This window comes from Chlorocebus sabaeus, chromosome 29 (genome assembly GCF_047675955.1).
Source record: "Chlorocebus sabaeus isolate Y175 chromosome 29, mChlSab1.0.hap1, whole genome shotgun sequence".
In the NCBI taxonomy this organism is placed as follows: Eukaryota; Metazoa; Chordata; class Mammalia; order Primates; family Cercopithecidae; genus Chlorocebus; species Chlorocebus sabaeus.
In genome coordinates, this window is record NC_132932.1 from 17,178,513 (window position 1) to 17,202,139 (window position 23,627).

The 23,627-nt window shown below is 46.9% G+C and overlaps 1 protein-coding gene and 1 pseudogene across 2 annotated transcripts in view; one reads left to right on the plus strand and one right to left on the minus strand.

Annotated features, from left to right (window-relative positions):
• Nucleotides 1-7,063: 7,063 nt before the first annotated feature.
• On the plus strand, nt 7,064-12,587 carry LOC140710654 (vesicle-associated membrane protein-associated protein A pseudogene; annotated as a pseudogene).
• Nucleotides 12,588-13,843: 1,256 nt separating this feature from the next.
• ABHD2 (abhydrolase domain containing 2, acylglycerol lipase) overlaps nt 13,844-23,627 on the minus strand; it is a 110,258-nt gene continuing 100,474 nt past the window's right edge. For both annotated transcript variants that reach the window (XM_007990341.3, XM_007990344.3), the window contains 4 exons: nt 21,856-21,966; nt 19,011-19,080; nt 16,825-16,909; nt 13,844-14,368 (listed from right to left, as the gene is read on the minus strand). In XM_007990341.3, the coding sequence (XP_007988532.1) occupies nt 14,172-14,368; nt 16,825-16,909; nt 19,011-19,080; nt 21,856-21,966 (463 nt within the window). In that variant the 3' untranslated portion in view covers nt 13,844-14,171. The remainder of the gene's footprint in view (nt 14,369-16,824; nt 16,910-19,010; nt 19,081-21,855; nt 21,967-23,627) is intronic.

The window sequence follows — 23,627 nt, forward strand, 5'->3', positions numbered from 1 at the left end:
TCCTAGGCTGGAGGAGGAATCATAGCAAATTATTATGTGCAGAAGGGTAGGAGATCAACCAGTGAGGATTTTGTCCCAAAAGTTGAGGCTTCCTTTTTGCAAACCAAATCTCACATGGAACCTTGGTATTTAAACCTAAAAAGGGCAGGCATGTGGCTCATGCCTATAATCTCAGCACTTTGCGGGGCTGAGGCAGGAGGATCGCTTGAACTTGGGAGTTTGAGAACAACCTGGGCAACATGGTGAAACCCACCTCTACAAAAAATACACAAATTAGTTGGGCATGGTGGTGCACGCCTGTAGTCCCCACTACTCAGGAGGCTGAGGTGGGAGGATCACCTGAGCCCAGGAAGTTGAAGCAGCAGTTAGCCATGCACTCCAGCCACTGCACTCCAGCCTGGACAACAGAGGGACACCCTGTATCAACAAAACAAAACACGACACCAACTTAAAAGAGTGAAGCTGCTCTGGTAGAAGGGGCCTCACCCTGAGAGATCACTTAGGAACATCTGGAGCTAAGAAGGTATTTCAAGTACGAGAACTGTCAATGGTGCTTTGGGGTCCTGTGAGAAAGGAATAGAGACTAGCGTTTGCCAAGGTGGAGGGCACTGGTGACCCATGTGGAGGTGTTGATGGAAGGAGGTGGTGATGAGGCTGAATTAAATAATTAAAAGGAATGGGTATTTTTGGTCAGGCATGGTGGCTCATGCCTGTAATCCTAGCACTTTGGGAGGCCAAGGTGGGCAGATCACTTGAGGTCAGGATTTGAGACCAGCTTGGCCAACATGGTGAAACCCCATCTCTACTAAAAATACAAAAATTAGCCAGGCGTGGTGGCGGGGACCTGTAATCCCAGCTACTTGGGAGGCTGAGGCAAGAGAATCACTTGAACCCAGGAGGCGGAGGCTTCAGTGAGCCGAGATCACGCCATTGTACTCCAGCCTGGGTGACAGAGGGAAACTCTGTCTCAAAACAAGCAAACAAACAAAAACAACAACAAAAAAAATTAGCTGAGCTTGGTGGCAAGAACCTGTAATCCCAGCTACTTGGGAGGCTGAGGCAGGAGAATTGCTTGAACCCGGGAGGCAGAGGTTGCAGTGAGCTGAGATCATGCCACTGCACTCTAGCCTGGGTGACAGAGCGAGACTCCGTCTCAAAAAAGAAAGAAAGAAAAAAAGAATGGGTATCTTTTACGTTTTCACGATATAGTTCTAATTGTTCCTCAAGACCTGGGTCCCAAATCTGAGGGAAACACTGGTTGATCCCTGTCCACTGACTCCCATCTTCCCCTGAGCCCCGAGATGCCAGGTGCCCTCCTGGACACAGCCTAGGCCCACTCTGAATTTGTGGCAGCTCTAAATATATAAATGAAATCAGGCACATGCTGAGCAGAAGACTCTTGGGGCAGCCTTAGCTCCTACTCAAACCCGAATGGGATGCTGGGGTCGTCCCTAAGGTCAGCAGGGCTTGGGCCTTAGCTCAAGGACCCCGTCTGATAAGAAAACTCAGTGGCTTTCTAAGGAAGAAGCCACAGGTTGGGATCCCGTGAGCCGGCTCTGACTGTGTGCTCGCGCTGCCCCCTGCTGGCCGTGCCCTGACACTGCCCCTCCAGGGACAAACTGGGTAGGAGGGTTAGCTGGGTGGGCTGCGCCAGACCTTGCCCGAGGTGGTTCCACTTTTGGGAAAATGTGTTTGAAGACCACCAATGTTAAAATCTGACGTGCTCAGCCTCACAAAATCCCAGCTGCCTATGTGTGTGATTCCTACAAATGGCCCCCACATTATTGGAGAGAGACAATAAAATACTCTTTTGAAGGCCACCAGCTATGGGAAGGGGCACGACAAAATATGAATTTTATGACAACCATTTGGTGCCCATAACAACTTCCTTTCTGGCGACATCTGTTTTTTTGTTTGTTTGTTTGTTTCTTTCTTTCTTTTTTTTTTCTTTTTTGAGACGGAGTTTTGTTCTTGTTGCCCAGGCTGGAGTGCAATGGTGAGATCTCAGCTCACCACAACCTCCATCTCCTGGGTTCAAGGGATTCTCCTGCCTCAGTCTTCCAAATAGCTGGGATTACAGGCATGCGCCACCACGCCCAGCTAATTTTGTATTTTTAGTAGAGACAGGGTTTCTCCGTGTTGGTCAGGCTGGTCTCGAACTCCTGACCTTAGGTGATCCTCCCGCCTCAGCCTTCCAAAGTGCTGGGATTACTGGCATGAGCCACCACGCCCAACCCTTTCTGGGGACATCTGGGATGAGGCAGAGATTCTGCCTCATCAAAGTAATTTGAGAGTTGGAAGGTTGCAGCGATGCATTTCTGCCATGCTAATGTGGTCGTTGGGAGAATGCAGACAGCAGAGTCTGGAGGCAATTTCAGCTGTGGGTGGAGGTCTCAGGAAGGAAACTGGCGCCAGCTTCAGAGAGCCTCTCAATGAGATTGGCCACTGCCTCGGGTTTACCCAGGGGAAAGTGGAGGAGTTTAGTGCTGCCTGGGGGCCTGGCAAAGCCTTACTGGAAGAAGTATACCTTTCTCTTAATTCAAGCTAGCAGGGAAAGAGGTGAAGTGGACAACTGCTGATCCTACCTTTTTTTTTTTTTTTTTTTTTGAGACGGAGTCTCACTCTGTCACCCAGGCTGGAGTGCAGTGGTATAATCTTGGCTCACTGCAACCTCTGCCTCCCAGCTTAAAGCGATTCTCCTGCCTCAGCCTCCCGAGTAGCTCGGATTACAGGTGCATGCCACCACACTCGGCCAATTTTTGTATTTTTAGTAGAGCGGGGTTTCACCATGTTGGCCAGGCTGGTCTCGAACTCCTGACCTCAGGTGATCCATCCTCCTCAGCCTCCCAAAGTGCTGGGATTACAGGTGTGAGCCACCATGCCTGGCCTCTGATCCCACTTTCTGTTGGGGGCTTGGCTCTGGAGTTTAGGAAGCTCAGAAGTGTCAGATCTGGAAGCCTGTGGGATCTCCTGGAGCCTCACTATTCAAAGGGTGGTCCAAGGAGGGCTGGACCTTAGAGCTCCCAAGCTCCAAGGCCACATCTCAGACATGCTGCATCAGAATCTGCATTTTTAACAAGACCCCCAGGGGACTGCACATTAAACAACCAATTAGGCCAGGCACAGTGCCTCACACCTGTAAGCCCAACACTTTGGGAGGCTGAGGCAGGAGGATTGCTTGAAGCCAGGAGTTCAATACCAGCCTGAGCAACACAGCAAGACTCTGTTCCTATAAAAAAAAAAATCAGCCAAATGCAGTGTAGTTTTAGCTACTAGAGGCTGAGGCAGGAGGATCTCAAGTCTGGGAGTTCAAAGCTGCCTGAGCCATGATCACACTACTGCTCTCCTATTAATAATGGGCAACCCTGAGAGACCCTGAGACCTGAGTGAGACCCTGAGTGAGACCCTGAGAGAGGAGAGAGAGAGAGAGAGAGAAGGCAATCAGTGCTTACAAAACAGTGGTTGCCTACCTCCCTGCAGGTGTCTCAAATGTGCACTGCCTAAACCCTGTATGTTGACATATGGAGGTGAGGATATGGAGGAACCCACTCTAGTAAGTATTCATATCTGTGGGTTTAAAGGCAAACTTTGCACGTGAGCAGAGAACAGAGAAGGCTGCAGAAGCCCTGTGGGAAGACCGCAGCTGATAGGCTAAATGTCCCAGAACTTTTTCCGCTGTGGGGCTGTGCCCAGAAGTTGCCTTGCCAGTAGGCAGTACACGTAGTACACCTTGATTTCTCAAGGTGGCCACATACGAAGAAGGAAGAGACAAGGATAAGGGCTTGACGGTGCACACAACGTGGCTCTTCAGCACTTCTGAGCCCAGGAATGTTTTTGGAAACTATAACCAGGCCGGGCTCCGCTTTCCTCGAAGTCCATCAGTTCGATACCTTGGTGTGGAGCTGGACCACGTCAGACACTTTTCTAGTAGTTTCTACCTTGGAGATGACGTATGAGTGGCAACCAAACAGATAAAGCCAGAACCACTGTCCAAAGTAACAACGGCACTCTGAAAAATATCATCTGAACCTCTCAATTATCCTGAGGTAGGCATTTTTAGTATAATTATTCCCATAGGAAAATAAATAAATAAATAAATAAATAAATAAATAAATAAATAAATAGAGGTTAAATTCTGCTTAGGATCAAAGAGCTAGAAATGGCGAGGATGGGACCCTGACCCAGCACCTCTGGCTCCAAATCTCTTTGGCTCTGTTACCACTCATGCTTTGTCTCCAATGTTTGTTTTATTTATTTCTGGGGGTGGGAGAGGTGCAGGTAGGAGAAGGGAGAAGAAACAATGAAATGAGAATTTCATATATTTCAGGTTAATTTCACCAACTATCATCAGATGATGAGGAAATGACTTTAAGAGGAAACCGGCCGGGCGCGGTGGCTCAAGCCTGTAATCCCAGCACTTTGGGAGGCCGAGACAGGTGGATCACGAGGTCGGGAGATCAAGACCATCCTAGCTAACACGGTGAAACCCTGTCTCTACTAAAAAATACAAAAAACTAGCCGGGCGCGGTGGCGGGCGCCTGTAGTCCCAGCTACTCCGAGGGCTGAGGCAGGAAAATGGCGTAAACCCCGGAGGCGGAGCTTGCAGTGAGCTGAGATCCGGCCACTGCACTCCAGCCTGGGCGACAGAGTGAGACTCCATCTCAAAAAAAAAAAAAAAAAAAAAAAGAGGAAACCAGTCGTAAGTAGAGATGCTGGGGTAAATGTGGTAGGCAGCATGAATCAAAAGGAAGGTGTGGGTGACACAAAGCCACATGGAGAGAGGTGTTTAATTTAGCCCCTTTGGGGAGGGGTTCACCAGTCCGAGGCCAAATTGCCTGTCATGTCTTTCAACCACTCCCATACAGGGCAGCACTTTCATGGAACTCCCTCTAAAGATACCCAAGAGAGAAGTGAGGAGGGGAGGCTGTCATATGAAGGGCCATCCAGTTAGGTGTTTGATCTTCACCAAGGGAAAGCACTCCCCATAGGACTAGAGCAGAGAGGCCTGTTAAGGAAAGGTAAAATAAAAAATAGCATGACTGGGGCAGTGAGTGAGGTGTCACTGAACACAAATGCTGTATGGCTGCCTCAGGACAGGGCAGCCGTGTGCTACTGGTCCTGCCTGACCACACTGGCATGCAGCTGGCACTGACCAGCCTAATGCCCTGGACCTGAAATCTCTTCCATGTAGTCTTTCCATAGGTAGTATTCTTTGCAAGTTGGTTTTCTTGGGCCAAAATAGTCTGGCTATTTTGTGGGGGATATGAATCGAGGGGAAGCTTGCTTACCAGAGAGGGATGAATTTTGAAATTTGGCACTGGGCATTTTTAGGTCTTGTTAATGCACAACTTCTAAAGCTAACACTCCCCACCCTGCCTAACTTGACAAAGGTTTCGTGTGGCCAAGGAGGGAAGGGAGCTGTGAGTGTCTCTTGGGGTTGGTACAACCCTCCTGGCTGAGCCAGTGCTTGGTCCTGGGAGACCTTAGCTTGGGTTCAGACAGACTCAAATAAGAAACCACCACCAGCACCCAACCAACCCAATATAATCTTAACTTGGGAAATGGTCACTTAGTCTTTTTTTTTGAGATGGGAGTTTCACTCTTGTGCCCAGGCTGCAGTGCAGTGGTGCGATCTTGGCTCACCACAACCACCGCCTCCTGGGTTCAAGTGATTCTCCTGCCTCAGCCTCCCGAGTAGCTGGGATTATAGGCATGTGCCACCACGCCCAGCTAATTTTGTATTTTTAGTAGAGACAGGGTTTCTCCATATTGGTCAGGCTGGTCTTGAACTCCCGACCTCAGGTTCGCCTCAGACCTGCCTCGGTCTCCCGAAGTGCTGGGATTACAGGCGTGAGCCACCGCACCCGGCCTCACCTAGTCTTTTCAAAGAACATTATTGGAAAAGCCTACAAATCACACATGGCAAGCACCATTTACACCTTGCCTTGCATTTTGTCTTCATGATTCACTTTAAGAAATGATTAAAACACTGAGGCTGGGCATGGTGGCTCACAACTATAATCCCAACACTTTGGTAGGCCAAGGCGGGAGGACTGCTTGAACTCAAGTTTGAGACCAGCCTGGGCAACACAGCAAAAAACTAAAAACTAAAAAATTAGCCAGGTACAGTAGCAAGTCCCTGTAGTCCCAGCTACTCGGGAGGCTAAGACAGGAGGATTGCTTGAGCCCAACAGGTCAAGGCTGCAGTGAGCTGTGATCATGCCACTGCACTCCAGCCTGGGCCACAGAGCAAGAATCTCTCTCTAAAAAATAAAAAAGTAGAAAACAGATACTTCACTTATTTTAGTTCTTGGCTTTCTCGCCTGGAGAAGATAGGGTTGTGAAGATGCTTGTGGCCCGGTCAAGGTTTTGGTATTTGCGAGGATGGACTAACATCAATTGTGGTGCAAAAATGGGGTTTTGTGTATTTCCATTAATCTCATACTTTGGTGAAGACACAGGAAGAATCCTTTCAGATGGAAAACTGCCACTATACAAAGGACACATAGCCACATCACATTTTTAGTCTTTATTTTTTAAGTAAATTCCATTGAATCAAATATAACAAAATTACAGTTTTTGTTTGTAATGATCTTTGTTCACCACCACACAATCATAGTAGAATCAAAAGGAATATGAGAACATAAAATGATCAAGGACATCATTGTTTAGTATAATTTCTTATTAAAGGTAAATATCCCCATATTTAGAAAAAATTGCATTGCTAGTTGCAAATCTTAAACACCTCAATGCTGAAGGATCCTGCATTTCCCCCGCAAAGATCCAGCAGCACAGAGGCTTTCAGAACACAAACTCAAAAATATAGTATTTTCAGGGCAGCATTTTAAGTTTCAGAAAACCCAAACAAAACAAAACAAAATCAGAACTAGGAATGTGAAAGTGATGGTTCTCAAAAAGTCAATCTGGAAGCAGATCTGCCAACATAAGAATGTGGTTGAACAGAGTCTAACCAGGAAAAGGAGAGATGCAAACTCGCTCCCCCTCCCCCCTCACCATCAGTCCCCCGACCCCAGCGAGCAAACCGCCTCCCTGCTGTGCTGTCTCTCTGATGGAGTCCACCTCCGGGGCCATGGCGAAGCACGAGCAGATCCTGGTCCTCGACCTGCCCACAGACCTCAAATTCAAAGGCCCCTTCACAGATGTAGTCACTATAAATCTTAAATTGCGAAATCCATCGGATAGAAAAGTGTGTTTCAAAGTGAAGACTACAGCGCCTCACCGGTACTGAGTGAGGCCCAACAGTGGAATTATTGACCCAGGGTCAACTGTGACTGTTTCAGTAATGCTACAGCCCTTTGACTATGATCCGAATGAAAAGAGTAAACACAAGTGTATGGTACAATTTTTGCTCCACTGAACACTTCAGATATGGAAATTGTGTGGAAAGAGGCAAAACCTGACGAATTAATGGATTCCAAATTGAGATGTGTATTTGAAATGCCCAATGAAAATGATAAATTGAATGACATGGAACCTAGCAAAGCTGTTCCACTGAATGCATCTGAACAAGATGGACCCATGCCAAAACCACACAGTGTTTCACTTAATGACACCGCAACAAGGAAACTAACAGAAGAGTGTAAAAGACTTCAGGGAGAAATGGTGAAGCTATCAGAAGAAAATCGACACCTGAGAGATGAAGGTTTAAGGCTCAGAAAGGTAGCACATTCGGATAAACCTGGATCAACCTCAACTGCATCCTTCAGAGATGTCACCAATCCTCTTCCTTCACTTCTTGTTGTAACTGCAGCCATTTTCATTGGATTCTTTCTTTTTTGGAGACGGAGTCTCACTCTTGTCCCCCAGGCTGGAGTGCAGTGGCATGATCTCGGCTCACTGCAACCTGTCTCCTGGGTTCAAGCAATTCTCCCACCTCAGCCTCCCTAGTAGCTGGGATTACAGGCGCCCACCACCACACCCAGCTAATTTTTGCATTTTTAGTAGAGACGGGGTTTCACCGTGTTGGCCAGGTTGGTCTCGAACTCCTAACCTCAGGCGATCCACCCGCCTCGGCCTCCAAAGTGCTGGGATTACAGGCGGGAGCCACCATGCTCGGCCTTCATTGGATTCTTTCTAGTGAAATTCATCTTCTAGAGTGAAGCATACAAAGTGCTATTTCCTTTTTTTTTTCTTGACCAGAAAAAGATTCGTTTACCTACTATTTCATTGGTAGTATGGCCTGCGGTGACCATTTTCTTTTGTGTGTGTACAGCGCCATATAGGTTTTGCGTTTAATGATCTCTTACGGTTAGAAAACACAATAAAAACAAACTGTTTGGCTACTGGACAAATTGTATATTACCAGATCATCACTAGCAGGTTTCAGTTGCACATTCAGTCCTTTATGAAATTCATAAAGAATTGTTCTGGGAAGTGGGGAGCGCCTCTGCCCAGCCCCCATCCTGTCTGGGAAGTGAGAAGCCTTTCTGCTTGGCCGCCCACCCTCTGGGAAGTGAGGAGCGCTTCTGCCAGGCCCCTGCCCCATCTGGGAAGTGAGGAGGGCCTCTGCCTGGGGGCTGCCCATCTGGGGTGAGAAGCGCACCTGGCTGGCCACCCACCCTCTGGGAAGTGAGGAGCACCTCTGCCCAGCTGTCCCACCATCTTGGAAGTGAGGCGCACCTCTGCCCGGCCCCTGCCCTGTCTGGGAAGTGAGGAGTGTCTCTGTCCAGCCACTGTACCTTCTGGGAAGTGAGGAGCGCCTCTGCCTGGCTGCTGCACTGACTGGGAAGTGAGGTGCGCCTCTGCCTGGCTGCTGCACTGTCTGGCAAGTGAGGTGCGTCTCTGCCTGGCTGCTGCACTGTCTGGAAAGTGAGTAGCGCCTCTGCCTGGCCACCCACCATCTGGGAAAGTGAGGAGCGCCTCTGCCTGGCCACCCACCATCTGGGAAGTGAGGAGCGCCTCTGCCTGGCTGCTGCACTGTCTGGAAAGTGAGTAGCGCCTCTGCCTGGCCACCCACCATCTGGGAAGTGAGGAGCGCCTCTGCCTGGCTGCTGCACTGTCTGGAAAGTGAGGAGCGCCTCTGCCTGGCTGCTGCACTGTCTGGAAAGTGAGGTGCGTCTCTGCCTGGCCACCCACCATCTGGGAAGTGAGGTGCGTCTCTGCCTGGCTGCTGCACTGTCTGGGAAGTGAGGTGCGTCTCTGCCTGGCTGCTGCACTGTCTGGAAAGTGAGGTGCGTCTCTGCCTGGCCACCCACCATCTGGGAAGTGAGGTGCGTCTCTGCCTGGCTGCTGCACTGTCTGGGAAGTGAGGTGCGTCTCTGCCGCCCGCTGCCCCATCTGGAAAGTGAGGAGCGCCTCTGCCCAGCTGCTGTGCAACCCTCCAAGTGTGAAGTGACAGCCTTATGTGTGATCTTTTTGCTCTCCCCAAGTTTGCATTTTCGACATTAATAATAGTTTACTTTTTAAATAAAAGTTTTAAATGGGAGAATTAAAAAAAACTAACTTCAGCTTCTTATTATTGGAGATGCATGAAAGCTCTACCCACATACATGCTAGGAAAAACAGTTCAGAAAACACGGGGGACTGACTCTTCCAAAAGAAGCAGCTGTCTACTCTGCAGCCTACTTCCAAGGGCCACTGTAAGAGGAAGCCTGGGCTGCAGCATTCAGAGGGAGCAGCAGCAGAGACGGGAAGGAAGCAGGCCTTGCCTTGTGTGGCATTCCAGTTCCCTCTGTCAGCAGGGGCCAGATCCCCCTTCCTTAGCTTCAACTACAATTTGGCAAAAGCAATTCTAGGGTAACTGGGGGCAGTAGGGGCGTAAGGGGTTTACTTCCCTCTGCTTAGATAACAGAGGTAGAAGAAACACTTTCCATCAATTGCTTGGCCTCTAAATGCCACAGGCAGGCTACTTTTCATGGCTTTTCAAAGCATCCAAGCAATCCAAAGTGGCTCTGAACAGCAGAGTAAGGCCAAGAAGGGTAAAAAGGGGCCAGAGCTGAGGTGTTTGGGCCAGTTCTGGATCACTCATATTGTTGAGGGAGGGATGGGAGCATAAGATAACAAGGAGCCTCAGTCCACTTGAGGAAATTCTCTGGTTTTGCTGCAGTTTCGCTTCAAACTTCCACAGCGGAAGAATTTGAATTCTAATGCCACAATATTGTTGTAATACCAGGGATTCTCTAGAGGCAAGTTAAGGCTTTCTGGGCAAAGAAAACAATTCCAGATGATATTGTGACAGAATGCTACAGTGAAATGCTTCTTAATGACTCTCCTGTCCTGCCTAAAGGACAAAGACCTATGAGTGACTTCAACTTGACGTGATGTTTCAGTGATCTTTACTTCAGCTCTAAGTCGGAATCAATGGCACAGGAAAAGAAAAGCCTCTTACATCTCAGACATCTGCTTGCCGAGCAAACACAAACAAGAACACGTGTATTGTTTCTCAGGAGCTGGCAAAATAGATCTCAAGTCACACAGTTACAAAGAGAGCTCTCATTCAGATGCCGGGCATATAAGCTCAGCTACCCAGAAAGTTCAGCTTTAATGAAGACTGTAGTTTTAGAATGAAAGCCTGAGCAGGAAGGATTTCTGCCCTGGGAATTCTCAATGCTCTGCCTGAGTCACACTGGAGGATGGAGATAGGCTCCTCATTCCAGCGGCCAGCACCTGCCACAGTCACAAGACCACCCTCAGAATAGCAAGGATCTTACGATGACAATGGGGACTCTGAAGAGAAGCCAGTCAAAGACACAGGGCTTTGGACAAGATCAAGGGTCTTCACCACGAAAGCTTAATGCAGAAGCCCCCTCCCTCCAAGTTCCCTCAGCATGAGCCTTGAGCCTTGACATAGTTGTTTCCACCTGCAAGGGCTGGAGAAGCCAAGTTCACACAGATGTTCAGCAATGTTCAAGCAAATGATGTGTAAATAGATTAGATGGTCTTAGAGATGGTCTAAGAGGAGGGAACAGGCTCAGAGAGGTGAGGTGATTTGCCCATGATCCAATGTGAATTACAGACCATTAGGACAAGAACTTAGGTATATTTCCACTCTTATGGTGACCCATAAGGGTCCCAGTAAGCGTAAAATGCTGCAGAGGAGAATATTGCAACCAACAGCTTTCTGCTTTCACTCTGCTCTGGAATCATTCGTGTAAACTCACAGCAGGAAAAGATAACAGTTTTCTTCAAGTCTGTTAAACTCACTTCTAACATAAAAACATTAAAGAAACTTGACACAATTTTTTGAGTCAGTTAAACCTAATTTGACTGGAATCAGTTACTTATAAGTATCTTCAAATTGCTTATGAGACACAGAGTACTACAGGAGAGATGTGGGTGCTTCTCCCCATTGGTTTTTAACACATTATTCCTGCAATGGAATTGTCCGGTTGATGCAATTTATAACCTCAATTTGATTCTAAAATATAACATTCAAATACTCTTTAAAAATTCAGCCTTGTTTTCGCCCAAATAGAACCTTACTAGCAAAAGGGGGATTCATATAATCGTCAGAAATGAATGACTTTGGGAAGAAAGGCAAGGACACCTGGAGGAAGGAAAAAGGATGACCTATCTATAAACTGCCACTCCCTCATTTATCAGGCAAGTTTGCAGCTCTGTAAATTCAATGCCTCTGTGCTCTCATTCAGGGACAAACAAGAATTCTCCTGTAAGACAGCCACAGTCACATTCGCATTTCCATGCCTAAGAGCCTGAAGCTTGAACAAAGGGCTTCAGTTAATTTCATGTGAGCCAAAATGGAATGTGAGTGCCATTCAGAGTCACACACTAAAAAGATTTCAGCTGGGACACTGGCTCCCACAGTCCTGGGGGAGCAAATTCCGGTTGTGTAGCAACAAAGGCTATGCTGCCAGCCCTGCCTGTCCTCCACAGGGGCCACCAGGACTGCCATGCAGACCAGGCTCCACCCTCCCCCACACCGGTTTGTGTGACAACAGGGCTGTCTTTTCTCTTCCCAAATTTCTGAAGGGTGCTAGTACCTGGGCCAGCCACTATGTTGTCAGAATAGGTTAAGGGGTGTGGCCTCAGGCATATGAAAGGAGCCTCTCGCTCTTCTGTGGTGGTGATTCAATCCTAGGATGTTATTGCTTGGTTTACCTATTCTCATAAAAAGCCTTGAGAAATGAAGGTAGTAGTGGCAGAAATATGACTATCAATCGTCAGGATCACAGCTGTAGTTGGGTGAAGGGAAAAGTAACAGAGGAGAGGGAATAGCTTCCAAATTGAGGGGTAAAGTGCCAGTTTGTGCTAAAAGAACATGAAAAGGAAACGTATTAGAGAAATAATACACTGGGGGGAAACTCATAATGATAGAGGTTAGCGAGTGTCAGAAATTATACCAAAGCAAAGTTGAGACCACAGAAATCTCAATTTTCTGAGACAAGGGCTGTTTTTGATGTTATTCAGATGATTTGGTGATTGTCAGAAAACAACTTCTTCAGGTTATGGACGTTCCCGTCACAGTCACTTGGACCCGTGCCCAAACCACACCCACCTGTGGCCCTGAGGGTTGGCATTCAGGTGCTCAGGTGGCTCCTTTCATCCCTGAAACATCCATGCAGACCCATTACTTATATTCCAGTCTGTCCTGGAGTCAAAGGAGATGAAGGAGGGAAACTATCTTTTTAAAGTATCCAGGCAATTTTACTCATAGTTCTGTTTAGTTCCAGATAGCAACTGCTGATTTTTCAAAGTGCAGGGTTTTTAGATATTCAAGTACCACAGGATCGGAGAAAAGGAGTACTTGAAACCTAGAGTTGTGTTTTCACTTCAGAAGACACACTTTGGAAACACCTATCCAACAGACTACAAATATAGGCTATTAAATTAAAAATCTGGTTTCAAAATAATACCCACTTAGGTTGGAAATATCTTTCTCCAAACTCAGGTCCAACTTTTGAATTGTTTGGTATCAAAAAGCAAAGTTAGAGGAACTTGGGTTTAAAAACTAAAATTACAAGTGAGTGCTTAAAAAAAAAACAAAAACAAAAAAAACACCAAAACATCTTTTTATCAAATAAGGGACACACACACACACACAAAAGGCAAATGATGATATCTACATGCTTAGACTGGGAGAGCAGCTCCCAGGCTCCCCTGGAGGGATGTTCTCTCAAACCTCAGTAAACTGAGTTTGTCATTGAACTTTGAACCTGGTAGTGAGCTCAGCAATCTACCTGGTCCAAGTCCCCCATTTTAGAGGTGAAGAAATTGAAGTCCACAGGGACTTTGTTGAGGGTGAAAAGCTGAGCCAGGGCACAGCCCAGATGCTCAGCCCACCCAGAGCCCTTCTGAGACATCACACTGTGGTCACACGATGGCAGCTCCATAGCTGGCCTTGCTGCTCTGGAGACCATGGGAGCTAGGGGATACCCCTGATTGATTATGAATTTCAATAAAATGAGCTATGAAGATGTTTCCAATTCAAGGGCGCTGTTGAACAGCATTTCCAAAATTTGCTTGGTGATGAGAATCATCTGGGGCACTTGTCAAAAATTAAAATCCCCAGGCTCCTTCCCAGACCCAGTGAATCAGCCTTTCCGAGGGGAGGGACCTGGGAGGCTGAATTTTTAACAAGTGCCCCATGTAACTCTCAGCAGCAGCAAAGTGTAGGGAAATGATCTTAGAAGACAGGGTGAAAACTTGGCTTGTGACTCAAAGGAATTTCCTTTGCCATTTAAGAAGCCACACTCTGGCCTAGGAAGCCTGGCTTCTCAGGCTTCCAAGCTGAGCTGTGTCTTCAGCATTGGCCTGGAAGGGTGAGCTCTTTTTAAGGTCTACGTAAGGACACATACAAACCACCACAAAATGACATACACCCTTCACTGTTCTCAGGGAAAAGCCTTTTGGTGGCAAAGCAAAATTGCTATTCAGACACATTTTTAATAGGCAAACTAGATGTACTTGGCTTAAAAGCAACCAGATGCTGAAACTGGACAGAGGGCAAGAACTCTGTCACTTGTCACCATGACTAACAATGCAATGGAGAAAACCAGTAACTAAGCACAAAAATAGCCTGGAGCTCCCAGGAAGAGCTGCCTACTCCGAGACAGGTGTGCATGGTGGGTGCCCCCTGCTGATGGTGTGAGGTCAGATCCAGGTCACTGAGGGAGATGGGAGACCTGAAACAGGGGGTGAGGGGACGCAGCTTCCAGAGGAGGGCTGCTGGAGCATGCCAGAGTCCGGAGGCCTCACTCCAGGTCAGCCTCCACCTGCTCCGTGTCAGAGCACTGTGACTTGTTACGCTCCCATTGGCAAATGGCGTTGGCGTACTCCACCACCAGCTTATCCATCCATGTCAGGGGCTCGGGGAACAGCACAGAGCCCTCAAAGAAGCCCAAGTGGCCCCCATGCAGAGGCAGCACAAACATGACGTTCTCTCGTTTCTCTGCAGGGGAAAGGCAGCTGAGTGAGTTACTGTTCTCTAGTTTGCTCCAGGACAGGAGGTGCAGAGGTGAGCTGGCTAGGGTAGCCTGGGCTTTCCCCACAGGGGCAGTCACCTAAGTGGGCATTCAATCTCTACTCACTCTGCCTTGTTCAACAAAGAGGGGGCAGGCAAGACAGCAGCACCTAGCAGGTTTTAGAATACAGCTTGGCTTTGGAGCTGAATGGGCACCAGCTTACACCCAGGCTGGCCCAGATGAATTAAATCAGAATCTCTGGGGTGGGAGGTTGAGGAGGAGTGAGGGAGGGGAATTCCCAAGTGTTGGTATTGCTCAAGCTCCCCAGGTGATTCAATGTGTTTCCTAACTTTGTGCATCAGAATCACTGAGGATATCTTATTAAAATGCAGATTTTGATTTAATAAGCCTGAAGGGGGAGCTGAGATTCTCCAGTTCTAAAAAGCTCCCAGGTGATTCCCATGCTAGCGGTGGGGGCTGGGTTCTGAGTAGGGATTCATGGCATTTACAGTATCATTTGCTAGAGAACAAGGAGAATTCAATGGAGTCAATGATTTTTCACTACAGACATTTATCTTCAAGATTGGTTTTTTTTGTTTTTTTGAGACGGAGTCTCGCTGTGTCACCCAGGCTGGAGAGCAGTGGCACGATCTCGGCTCACTGCAAGCTCCGCCTCCTGGGTTCACACCATTCTCCTGCCTCAATCTCCCAAGTAGCTGGGACTACAGGTGCCCGCCACCACATGCCCAGCTAATTTTTTGTATTTTTTTAGTAGAGACGGGGTTTCACTGTGTTAGACAGGATGGTCTTGATCTCCTGACCTCATGATTCACCCGTCTTGGCCTCCCAAAGTGCTGGGATTACAGGCGTGAGCCACCGCGCCCGGCCTATCTTCAAGATTCTTAAAGCTGCATGTTGTGTTAAAAGATGCCTAAGCTCTCAACGCCACATGCTAAGTGGCCATCCTGAAAAATAATAACCTAGAGCTTAACTTTATTTTTTATTTTTGATTTTTTTGAGACAGAAAAAATTACTGCAACCTCCACTCCTGGGTTCAAGCAATTCTTATGCCTCAGTCTCTCCAGTAGCATGTACCACCATGCCCAGCTAATTTTTGTACTTTTAGTAGAGATGGGGTTTCACCATGTTGGCCAGACTGATCTCAAACTCCTGACTTCAAGTGATCCGCCTACCTCGGCCTCCCAAAGTGCCGGGATTTATAGGCATAAGTTACCACACTTGGCCCAGTTGCTTCTATTTTTATGTTTAAAGCAGATGGAGAGGCTATCACAAGAGATAGCAGAACAGGATTTTTTGTTTTGCTTTTCAAGTCAAATTTTATTTTTTTTAAATATTTATTTATTTTTAGAGACAGAATCTTGCTCTGTTGCCCAGGCTGGAGTGCAGTGGCACAATCACAGCTTGCTGCAGCCTTGAACTCCTGGACTCAAGTGATCTCCCTGCCTCAGCCTCCTGAGTAGCTAGGACTACAGGCATGTGCCACCAGGTCCAGCTAATTTTTTTTTTTTTTTTTTTTTTTTTTTTTGAGACGGAGTCTCGCTCTGTCGCCCAGGCTGGAGTGCAGTGGCCGAATCTCTGCTCACTGCAAGCTCCGCCTCCCGGGTTCACGCCATTCTCCTGCCTCAGCCTCCCGAGTAGCTGGGACTACAGGCGCCCGCCACCTCGCCCGGCTAGTTTTTTGTATTTTTTTAGTAGAGACGGGGTTTCACCGGGTTAGCCAGGATGGTCTCGATCTCCTGACCTCATGATCCGCCCGTCTCGGCCTCCCAAAGTGCTGGGATTACAGGCTTGAGCCACCGCGCCCGGCCTTTTTTTTTTTTTTAGACGGAGTCTCGCTCTGTCACCCGGGCTGGAGTGCAGTGGCGCAATCTCGGTTTACTGCAAGCTCTGCCTCCCAAGTTCATGCCATTCTCCTGCCTCAGCCTCCCCATGTCCAGCTAATTTTCAAGTTTTTTGTAAAGGTAGGGTCTTACTATATTGCCCAGGCTTGTCTCGAACTCCTGGCCTCAAGTGATCCTCCCACTGCAACCTCACAAAGTGCTAGGATTACAGGTGTTAATCACCGTACCTAGTCCTGAATTTTAAATCTAAATATCTCTTTATGTCAAACTCTCAAACTTAAGGGAACCCTAACCCTGAGATAATTTCACAGAACATCAGGTGATTCCCCAGAGCCCTACTGGCTATGAATATACATGGTGGTCCTGTCTCATGCCCTGGGAGGAACATGAGGGGAGCCTGATGCCCAGGCCCCATCATAGCCCGAGGACTATCAGGCTACACAAAATAAGAACACTGACTGCTATGAGATGTCTTTCCCTAAAGAGGGTGGTCTCCAGGAGATGACAGCATAGTGAAGGTGACAGAATTTACTGTGGCAATTTGCTGAGCTGCTGAGAGCGCAGTAGGAAGAAACACTTACCTGAAAGAGATTTTGGAATGGTTAGAAGACTTTCATGCACCAACGGATCGTCAGCTGCATTAACTAGCATGAGAGGAACATAAATCTGCAACAAGAAAATAAAGCAGAATTAAATGACTGATTCCCATTTTCAGACCCCATTGATTCAAGGCTCAAACTCACTGCTGGACATATTTTTGAAGCAAAGGGAAGAGGGTCACAGTTCAGCTTGCTGAACAGGTAGAGTAAGGACGCCTTGTATTCTCTGGTAGTGTGATGAGTTACATCTGCCATTGTGATTACTGCCCTGGAAGCAGGAGTGTGCAGAACCAAAGCTTCCTGATGATCATCAGAGTGTTTCAGATTAGCCATGCCTTTTAGGAAATGACTTTATAATGAATTATGTACATATTAATTCAGTTTATATCATGGGAGGGAAAAATGAAGTGCACTCCACACCAGACAAAAGAGATTCTAGAGGAATCTAGGCCAAGGCTGGGCACAGTGGTTCATGCCTGTAATCCCAGCACTTTGGGAGGGTAAGGTGGGAGGGCTGCTTGAGCCCAGGAGTTTGAGACCAGCCTGGGAAACATAGTGAGACCCACAACCCAGTCTCTATTTGTTAAAACAAACACAAAAACAAAAACAGAACAAATCAAAAGAATCTAGGTCAGGTGTGTGGCTCATGCCTATAGTTCCAGCTACTCCGGAGGCGGAGGCAGGAGGATCATTTGAGCCCAGGATTTCAAAGTTGTGGTGAACTATGATCACGCCGCTGCACTCTAGCCTGGGAAACAGAGCAAGACCCTGTCTCTTAAAAAAAAAAAAAGAAAAAAGAAAAAGAATCTGAAGGTTAAAAACAGGAGTAGGCTGGTGGATATTGGAAAACCATTGGCAGGGTTGCATTCAACATCCACTTTACTAAAACAGCCAATAGCCTTCTTTTTCATTTTAGTGGAGATGGTACTGATAGGGAGACTCAGATGTCACTGAACAGCCATACTGAGGCAGTGAATGATTGTGCTATCCTGTAGGTCTCTGATGTTGGCTCTAGACAGCTCAACATTCCTATAATGGCTTAAATGATGACATCAAAAGTCTGATGATGCTAAACTAGGAGGGATGGCTGATAAGATAGCACAACTACAGTTCCCAGTGATCTGCTTCAGCCAGGGAAATGGTGGGCCAAACCTACAGGTGGACATTGACAAGGATAAATGGGAAGTCCTGTGTTTGGATAAATAGGGCAATCAATTGTGCAAAGACAGAATGAGAGAGACTGGCTTGTTGGTCATTCAGGTTAAACAAACATATGGAGATTTTGGTTGGCCACAAACTTAATACACACAAGGTTTACTGTAGCTGCTAAAAGTTGCATTAATACAAACCAGTCTACCTTATCAACAGACACTCTTGGCTGGGCATGGTGGCTCACGCCTGTAATCCCAGCATTTTGGGAGGCTGAGGCAGGTGGATCACGAGGTCAGGAGTTTGAGACCAGAATGACCAACATGGTGAAACCCCGTCTCTACTAAAAATACAAAAATTAGCCAGGTGTGGTGGTGCACGCCTGTAATCCCAGCTACTCAGGAGGCTGAGGCAGGAGAATCGCTTAAACCTAGGAGGTGGAGGTTATGGTGAGCAGAGACTGCGCCATTGCACTCTAGCCTGGGCGATAGAGTGAGACACCATCTCAAAAAAAAAAAAAAGGAAAAGGAAAAGAAAAAGAAATAAAAATAGACATGCTCATCATCACTTTGATACAGAAACACATCAGCTTTACTCTGTGCTTACCAGATAATGGCAGGAATTTTGAGTTCAGTCTTAGGCACTATGGTAACAAAATACAGAATGGCCAAAAGAGGGTCCCGCATGGTAAGAAACCTAGACAGATCTCATTGATCTGGCAGAAACCAGACAGGATTATGCTGTAAAAGGAAGACTAACAAAAAAGTGGGTGTTGGAGCAATTTTAAAGGCCCTCACACAGACATGGGAGCACACCAGTCTAAGGGGCAGCTCTGGGATTAATGTATGGCAGTTACAGAGGAAGAAAGTATGGTTCAATAAACAAATCCAAGCTAAAAGAGCGGTCGGAGCCAGATTCCAGCTAAGCTTCCACCAGGAAAATTTAGGAGGGATATTTGTTGTATTGTGTGCGAGGCTGGATGGAGTGATGCTAATTCTGAGCCAGTGATGGTCACTCACCCTGTGCAGGTACCGCATGCAACTTTCTTCCTCATAGTATTCCTTCAGGGAGTTATAGCCATGAAACTTCCTGGAACACACCAGAAAAAGAAAAAAAGAAAAAGGACAAAACATTGGTCATAAGATCAGAATGCTGAGCCGATTATGGCTCCAGTTCCTCATGCTAACTTGTGGCATTGGTACAGTAGACAGAGGCAGGAGTTAGGCCTGAATGCTGAGCTGATTTTATGACTGTTCCAGATCCTGCGCTAACTCATCATACCAATATAATGTATGTGGGTAGCAAGATTCGGGGTTAAGAGCACTGGCTTTGGCATCGGGGTTCAAATCCTGCTTCGGTCATTTACTGGCTATGTGATCTTGGGCAAATCGTTCAACTTATCTGAGCCTCAGCTTCTCCTGTATAAAATGAATCTGAAGGCAGGGCCTTCCTCAATGGAACTGTGAGACTTACGATGTAAAAGTGCTTACTACCATCATGACCCACCCAGAGTAATTACCCTGTAGTAACTGTTATCTATGTAATTATTAGTGTATGTTACATCTCTTGAGGCAGTATAAAACCAGTTGTCACTACAGATATGGAGAAACTGAAATTCAAGGACATTTACTGGAAGTTTCCTATTAACAGAGCTCTTGGTGGAGTAACAGGACCACTGTGAACTGGAATAAAATATGTATTAGATAACAGAAATGAGACTGTCATTCAAAGTTACCAATTCTGTCCCTTCATCTCTGACTACTGCTCCATATCTCTGACTACGGAGCAATAGAGATAAACTGGCATATAACAAAACCTTCAGTGCTCGGCATGAATGAGGGGCCGCAGCTCTGCCCTGCTCTGCTCTGTGCTCCCAGAGGCCCCACAAGGTTCATCCTGGAGCTCTGACACCAGGAGGCCTAGGCCAGAGGATCTCAAAACCTCTTTCCGACACAGATTAGGGCCTCTGACTTCTGAATGGCGGGTCTTCCTGTTCTGACTAGGGTCTTTAAGCTATCCTCCCTCCCCCAAAGCTGTGGATCTCATTAGACATCTCTGCCTGGGAATGGCCTGGAAAGCTCAGGCTGGACTATTAGGGCCCTCTTGACAGGGAGGAGGCCAAGTGTAGAGATCATCGCCAAGATGCCTGTCCTTGTGAAATCAGTTCGTTTGCAGTCTCAGCAGGCAGGGGATGCATTCTATCCCTCCAGTATTGCTGGGATGGATCTATGAGGAGGCCACCAAGACTGGTTATGATCATAAAATTGCTACTATCCAACACTATTAAAGAGCAAAGACTTTGGAGAGTGTTGAGAAACATTCTCTTTTGGGCTTAAAAAATTTAGGAGATGAATGGGAAATTTAATTTATTTATTTTTTCTTACTACACACCGCAATACAGTCACACACCTCATCTTAAGTGAAGGTGGGAAAGATTCATTTTTCACCTTCTGAACATACCAGCAATTTCCTAGTTTTCATTTCCTTTGAGAAACTGTTAGCAGGCATATTTCAAGGTTACTTGGTGTAGGAAGGCTACTAAAATCTCGTAAGGAAGCAAAGCAAAGCAGAGATCCTATACCCTCAGGTCAATATCTGCCTATCTATTAGATGAAGAATAATTGCTTGCTTTAAACTACACCTAAAAATATCAAATAATTTATTTTTTATTTTTTAGGGACAGGACCTTGCTCTGTTGCCTAAGTTGGGCTCCACTGCAGTGTTGTGGCCATAGCTCACTGTAATCTCAAACTTATGAGCTCAAGTGATCCTCCTGTCTCAGCCTCCTAAGCAGGTGGGACTACAGGTGTGTGTGCCACTATGCCTGGCTATTTTTATTTTTCAATTTTTTTTGTAGAGACAGGGACTTGCTATGTTGCCCAGGCTGGTCTCAAACTCCTCGCCTCACGTGATCCTCCAGCCTCAGCCTCCCAAAGTGCTGGAATTACAGGCATGAGCCACTGTTCCTGGCCTCAAATGATTGTTAAATAAAAAGGATCACGTCTTTAAAGAGAATGAAGAGGTCAGAAGCCACCTTTTCCTTTTTCAGCTGAGGGTAACCTCAATCAGAATCTACTGGTACCAGGAAAGAAGACACTGTCAAGACTGCAACCTCAGGTGCCTGGAGGAGAGAGGCAGGTAGAGTAGATGAATGAAGTGGGCAGTATTTGTGTCTCACACTCAGGGGAGTCTCCATGCCCCAAAGTAAGAGGCTCTGTTCATTTTGCTTGAAACACACAGCCCTCTTGGTCTATCTTCCATTTTCCTACATTTTTTTTTTTTTAATTTTGAGAAGGGTCTTGCTGTGTTGCCCTGGCTGGAGTGCAATGGCATGAACACGGCTTACTGCAGCCTCAACCTCCTGGGCTCAAGCGATCTTCCCCCATGGCCTCCCAAATCCTCCTAGGATTACAGGCATGAGACACTGCCCCCAGCCAGTTTTTCTATTCTTGTTAGAGACACAGAGAAGTACAAGAAATACTTCCTTTGCCTTTTACTCCACTGCAAAATGCAGATTAATGTGGCACCTGACACTTGCCCTGTTGTTGAGGCAGGACAGGTAGGGTGAAGACTGCCCACGCTAGGGCCTGCATGCCCCAGTTCCTTAAATCAAGCTAACTATGCTTTGTAGGAATGCAGAATGGGTCGTCAGATCCTTTTCCTATTTTCCAGGAGAAACTAGAAATTGAAATGTTCCTGTGAAATCTTCTGTTTTTAAACACTAGACACTTACTTAAAGGGAAAAAAAGCACCCTTAACACTAAAGTAGGCAGAGCAAAGCACTAGTGCTAGGCAGAGCTGACCTGCAGCCTCCCGCCTGGCACGCTGCCCCAGAGCGTCTCTCTCCCGCCTGCGCGGACATACCTCATCACATTGTCATCGATCTGCATCAGGGATGTTGCTGTGTAGAGCCGGCTCAAGTCCGTGTCCTCCAGGCTCTGGGGTTTCTTAACGTGGTCTCCAAAAAGAGCTTGCCTAGAGCAAACAAAAGCAAACAGAGATTAAGTTGTGGGGGACGAACAACCACAGCAGAGCCTGCTTCCTTGCCAGAGCAAGCCAGGAGGCAGAGCCACTGTGGTCAGTTAGAAATAGAATCTTTAGCCTTTGGAACATCCCAGAGGATGAGCTGGCGCTGTTGACTTTTTAATAACTGTAGAAAGATGAATGTCAAAACCTTGTTTCCCTTTTCAGGGGTACCCAGACAAACTAAAGATTGGGTTTGAACCTAGTTGAATATTTAAAAACCTTCAGCACAGGGGAGGTGGACTCAAGATGGGCCCTGTGGTGAGTGGTGGGCCGTGGGCCAAGCCGTAGGGGCCTCGTCCTTACACTGTGTTGACAATGTCCCCCTTGGCAGAGACCCTTCTCCTTAATGAGCTGTTTGTGTTGCTTAACAAGGAAGACTCAGTGTGCAGGAAGGAGTGGAAAAAAACAAACAAAAACCAAGGAAGACAAGGGTTAACTCATTTAGCATTTGGGCAAATCAACAGCTCTCTAGTGTCTCAGATAAAAGCTAACATCTATTCAGGAGAGCAATCATTTTTTTTCCCCCAACCCCCAAGTGGAACCAGCATTTCTATTAAGAAAAAATCCATCTTGAGAGGATGACATTAGAGGTAGGGGTCACAACATGCCCTTTTGACCTCTCTTCCCAGCAACGGCTCTCAGTCACACACCTAGAAGCAGACTGAGTTTGCTGAAGCATGGCCCTAGATTTATTAAGGAAGGATTTATTATGCCAACTTGGTATTCTGCTACCCACTCACAACCTCTCCAAAAGAAGAAAACATTTCTGTAGCATTTATTTTTTTCAAAAGACTGTTAGGAAAATTATATACCTACTGGACAGAATGTACAAATTCAAAGTTAACCTAAAATTTCTAGATGTTTGACTTTTTGTAGTAAATTTTAAAAATGTAAATACTTAGCACACACTCAAAGGGGTCTCATAATTTGAACCTTCTAGACTAATTAGTAGCAAGACCAGGTTCCTTTAGCAAAACAAATGTTTCCTGGGAGGAGTCACTTTCGACTCCAGAGGTGCAGAAAGGCAGACAAAGGACTTGGACTTGGTGTCAGAGGCCTGGATCCACCCCTTCTGGCTACAAAACCTCTGCAATCTCCAGACCCATCCAAACCTTGGCTCAGCCGCACGCACCTCAGTGCCCAGTACACTGCTAAATCTCAAACATGAGCCGAGTGGGAACAGCTGATTTTTCAGCCAGCACAGGGGACACAGGTCTCCCTCTGCTCTCCTTCCTGAAACGAGGACATGAGGACACATCTGGCAATGTGACAGCCTGATGGGGCCTTCGAGCCCAGCCTTGCTCAGGCGCCATGTGAACGCCCACCCATAGGAAGTCTAATCTGGGGTGTGTGGCCTGCTTTAGCCACTGAAAAAAAGATAACAAGAAACCAATCATTTAGTCAGATTGCTTTTCCTAGGGTGGTACCAAAAATGCCCCAGATTTTTTTGAGCGCACGGGTGTGTCTCAGATGCTGGGAGCAATCAACACATGCCTAAGCCCTCCAATGCTCTCCAGTTTGGTTCTAGACAAAGGATTTACAGAGGGGAAGCAACAGAAAAGCAACTTGGGCATGGATGAGTTGGCTTCACAAAAATAGGAGAACTGAGA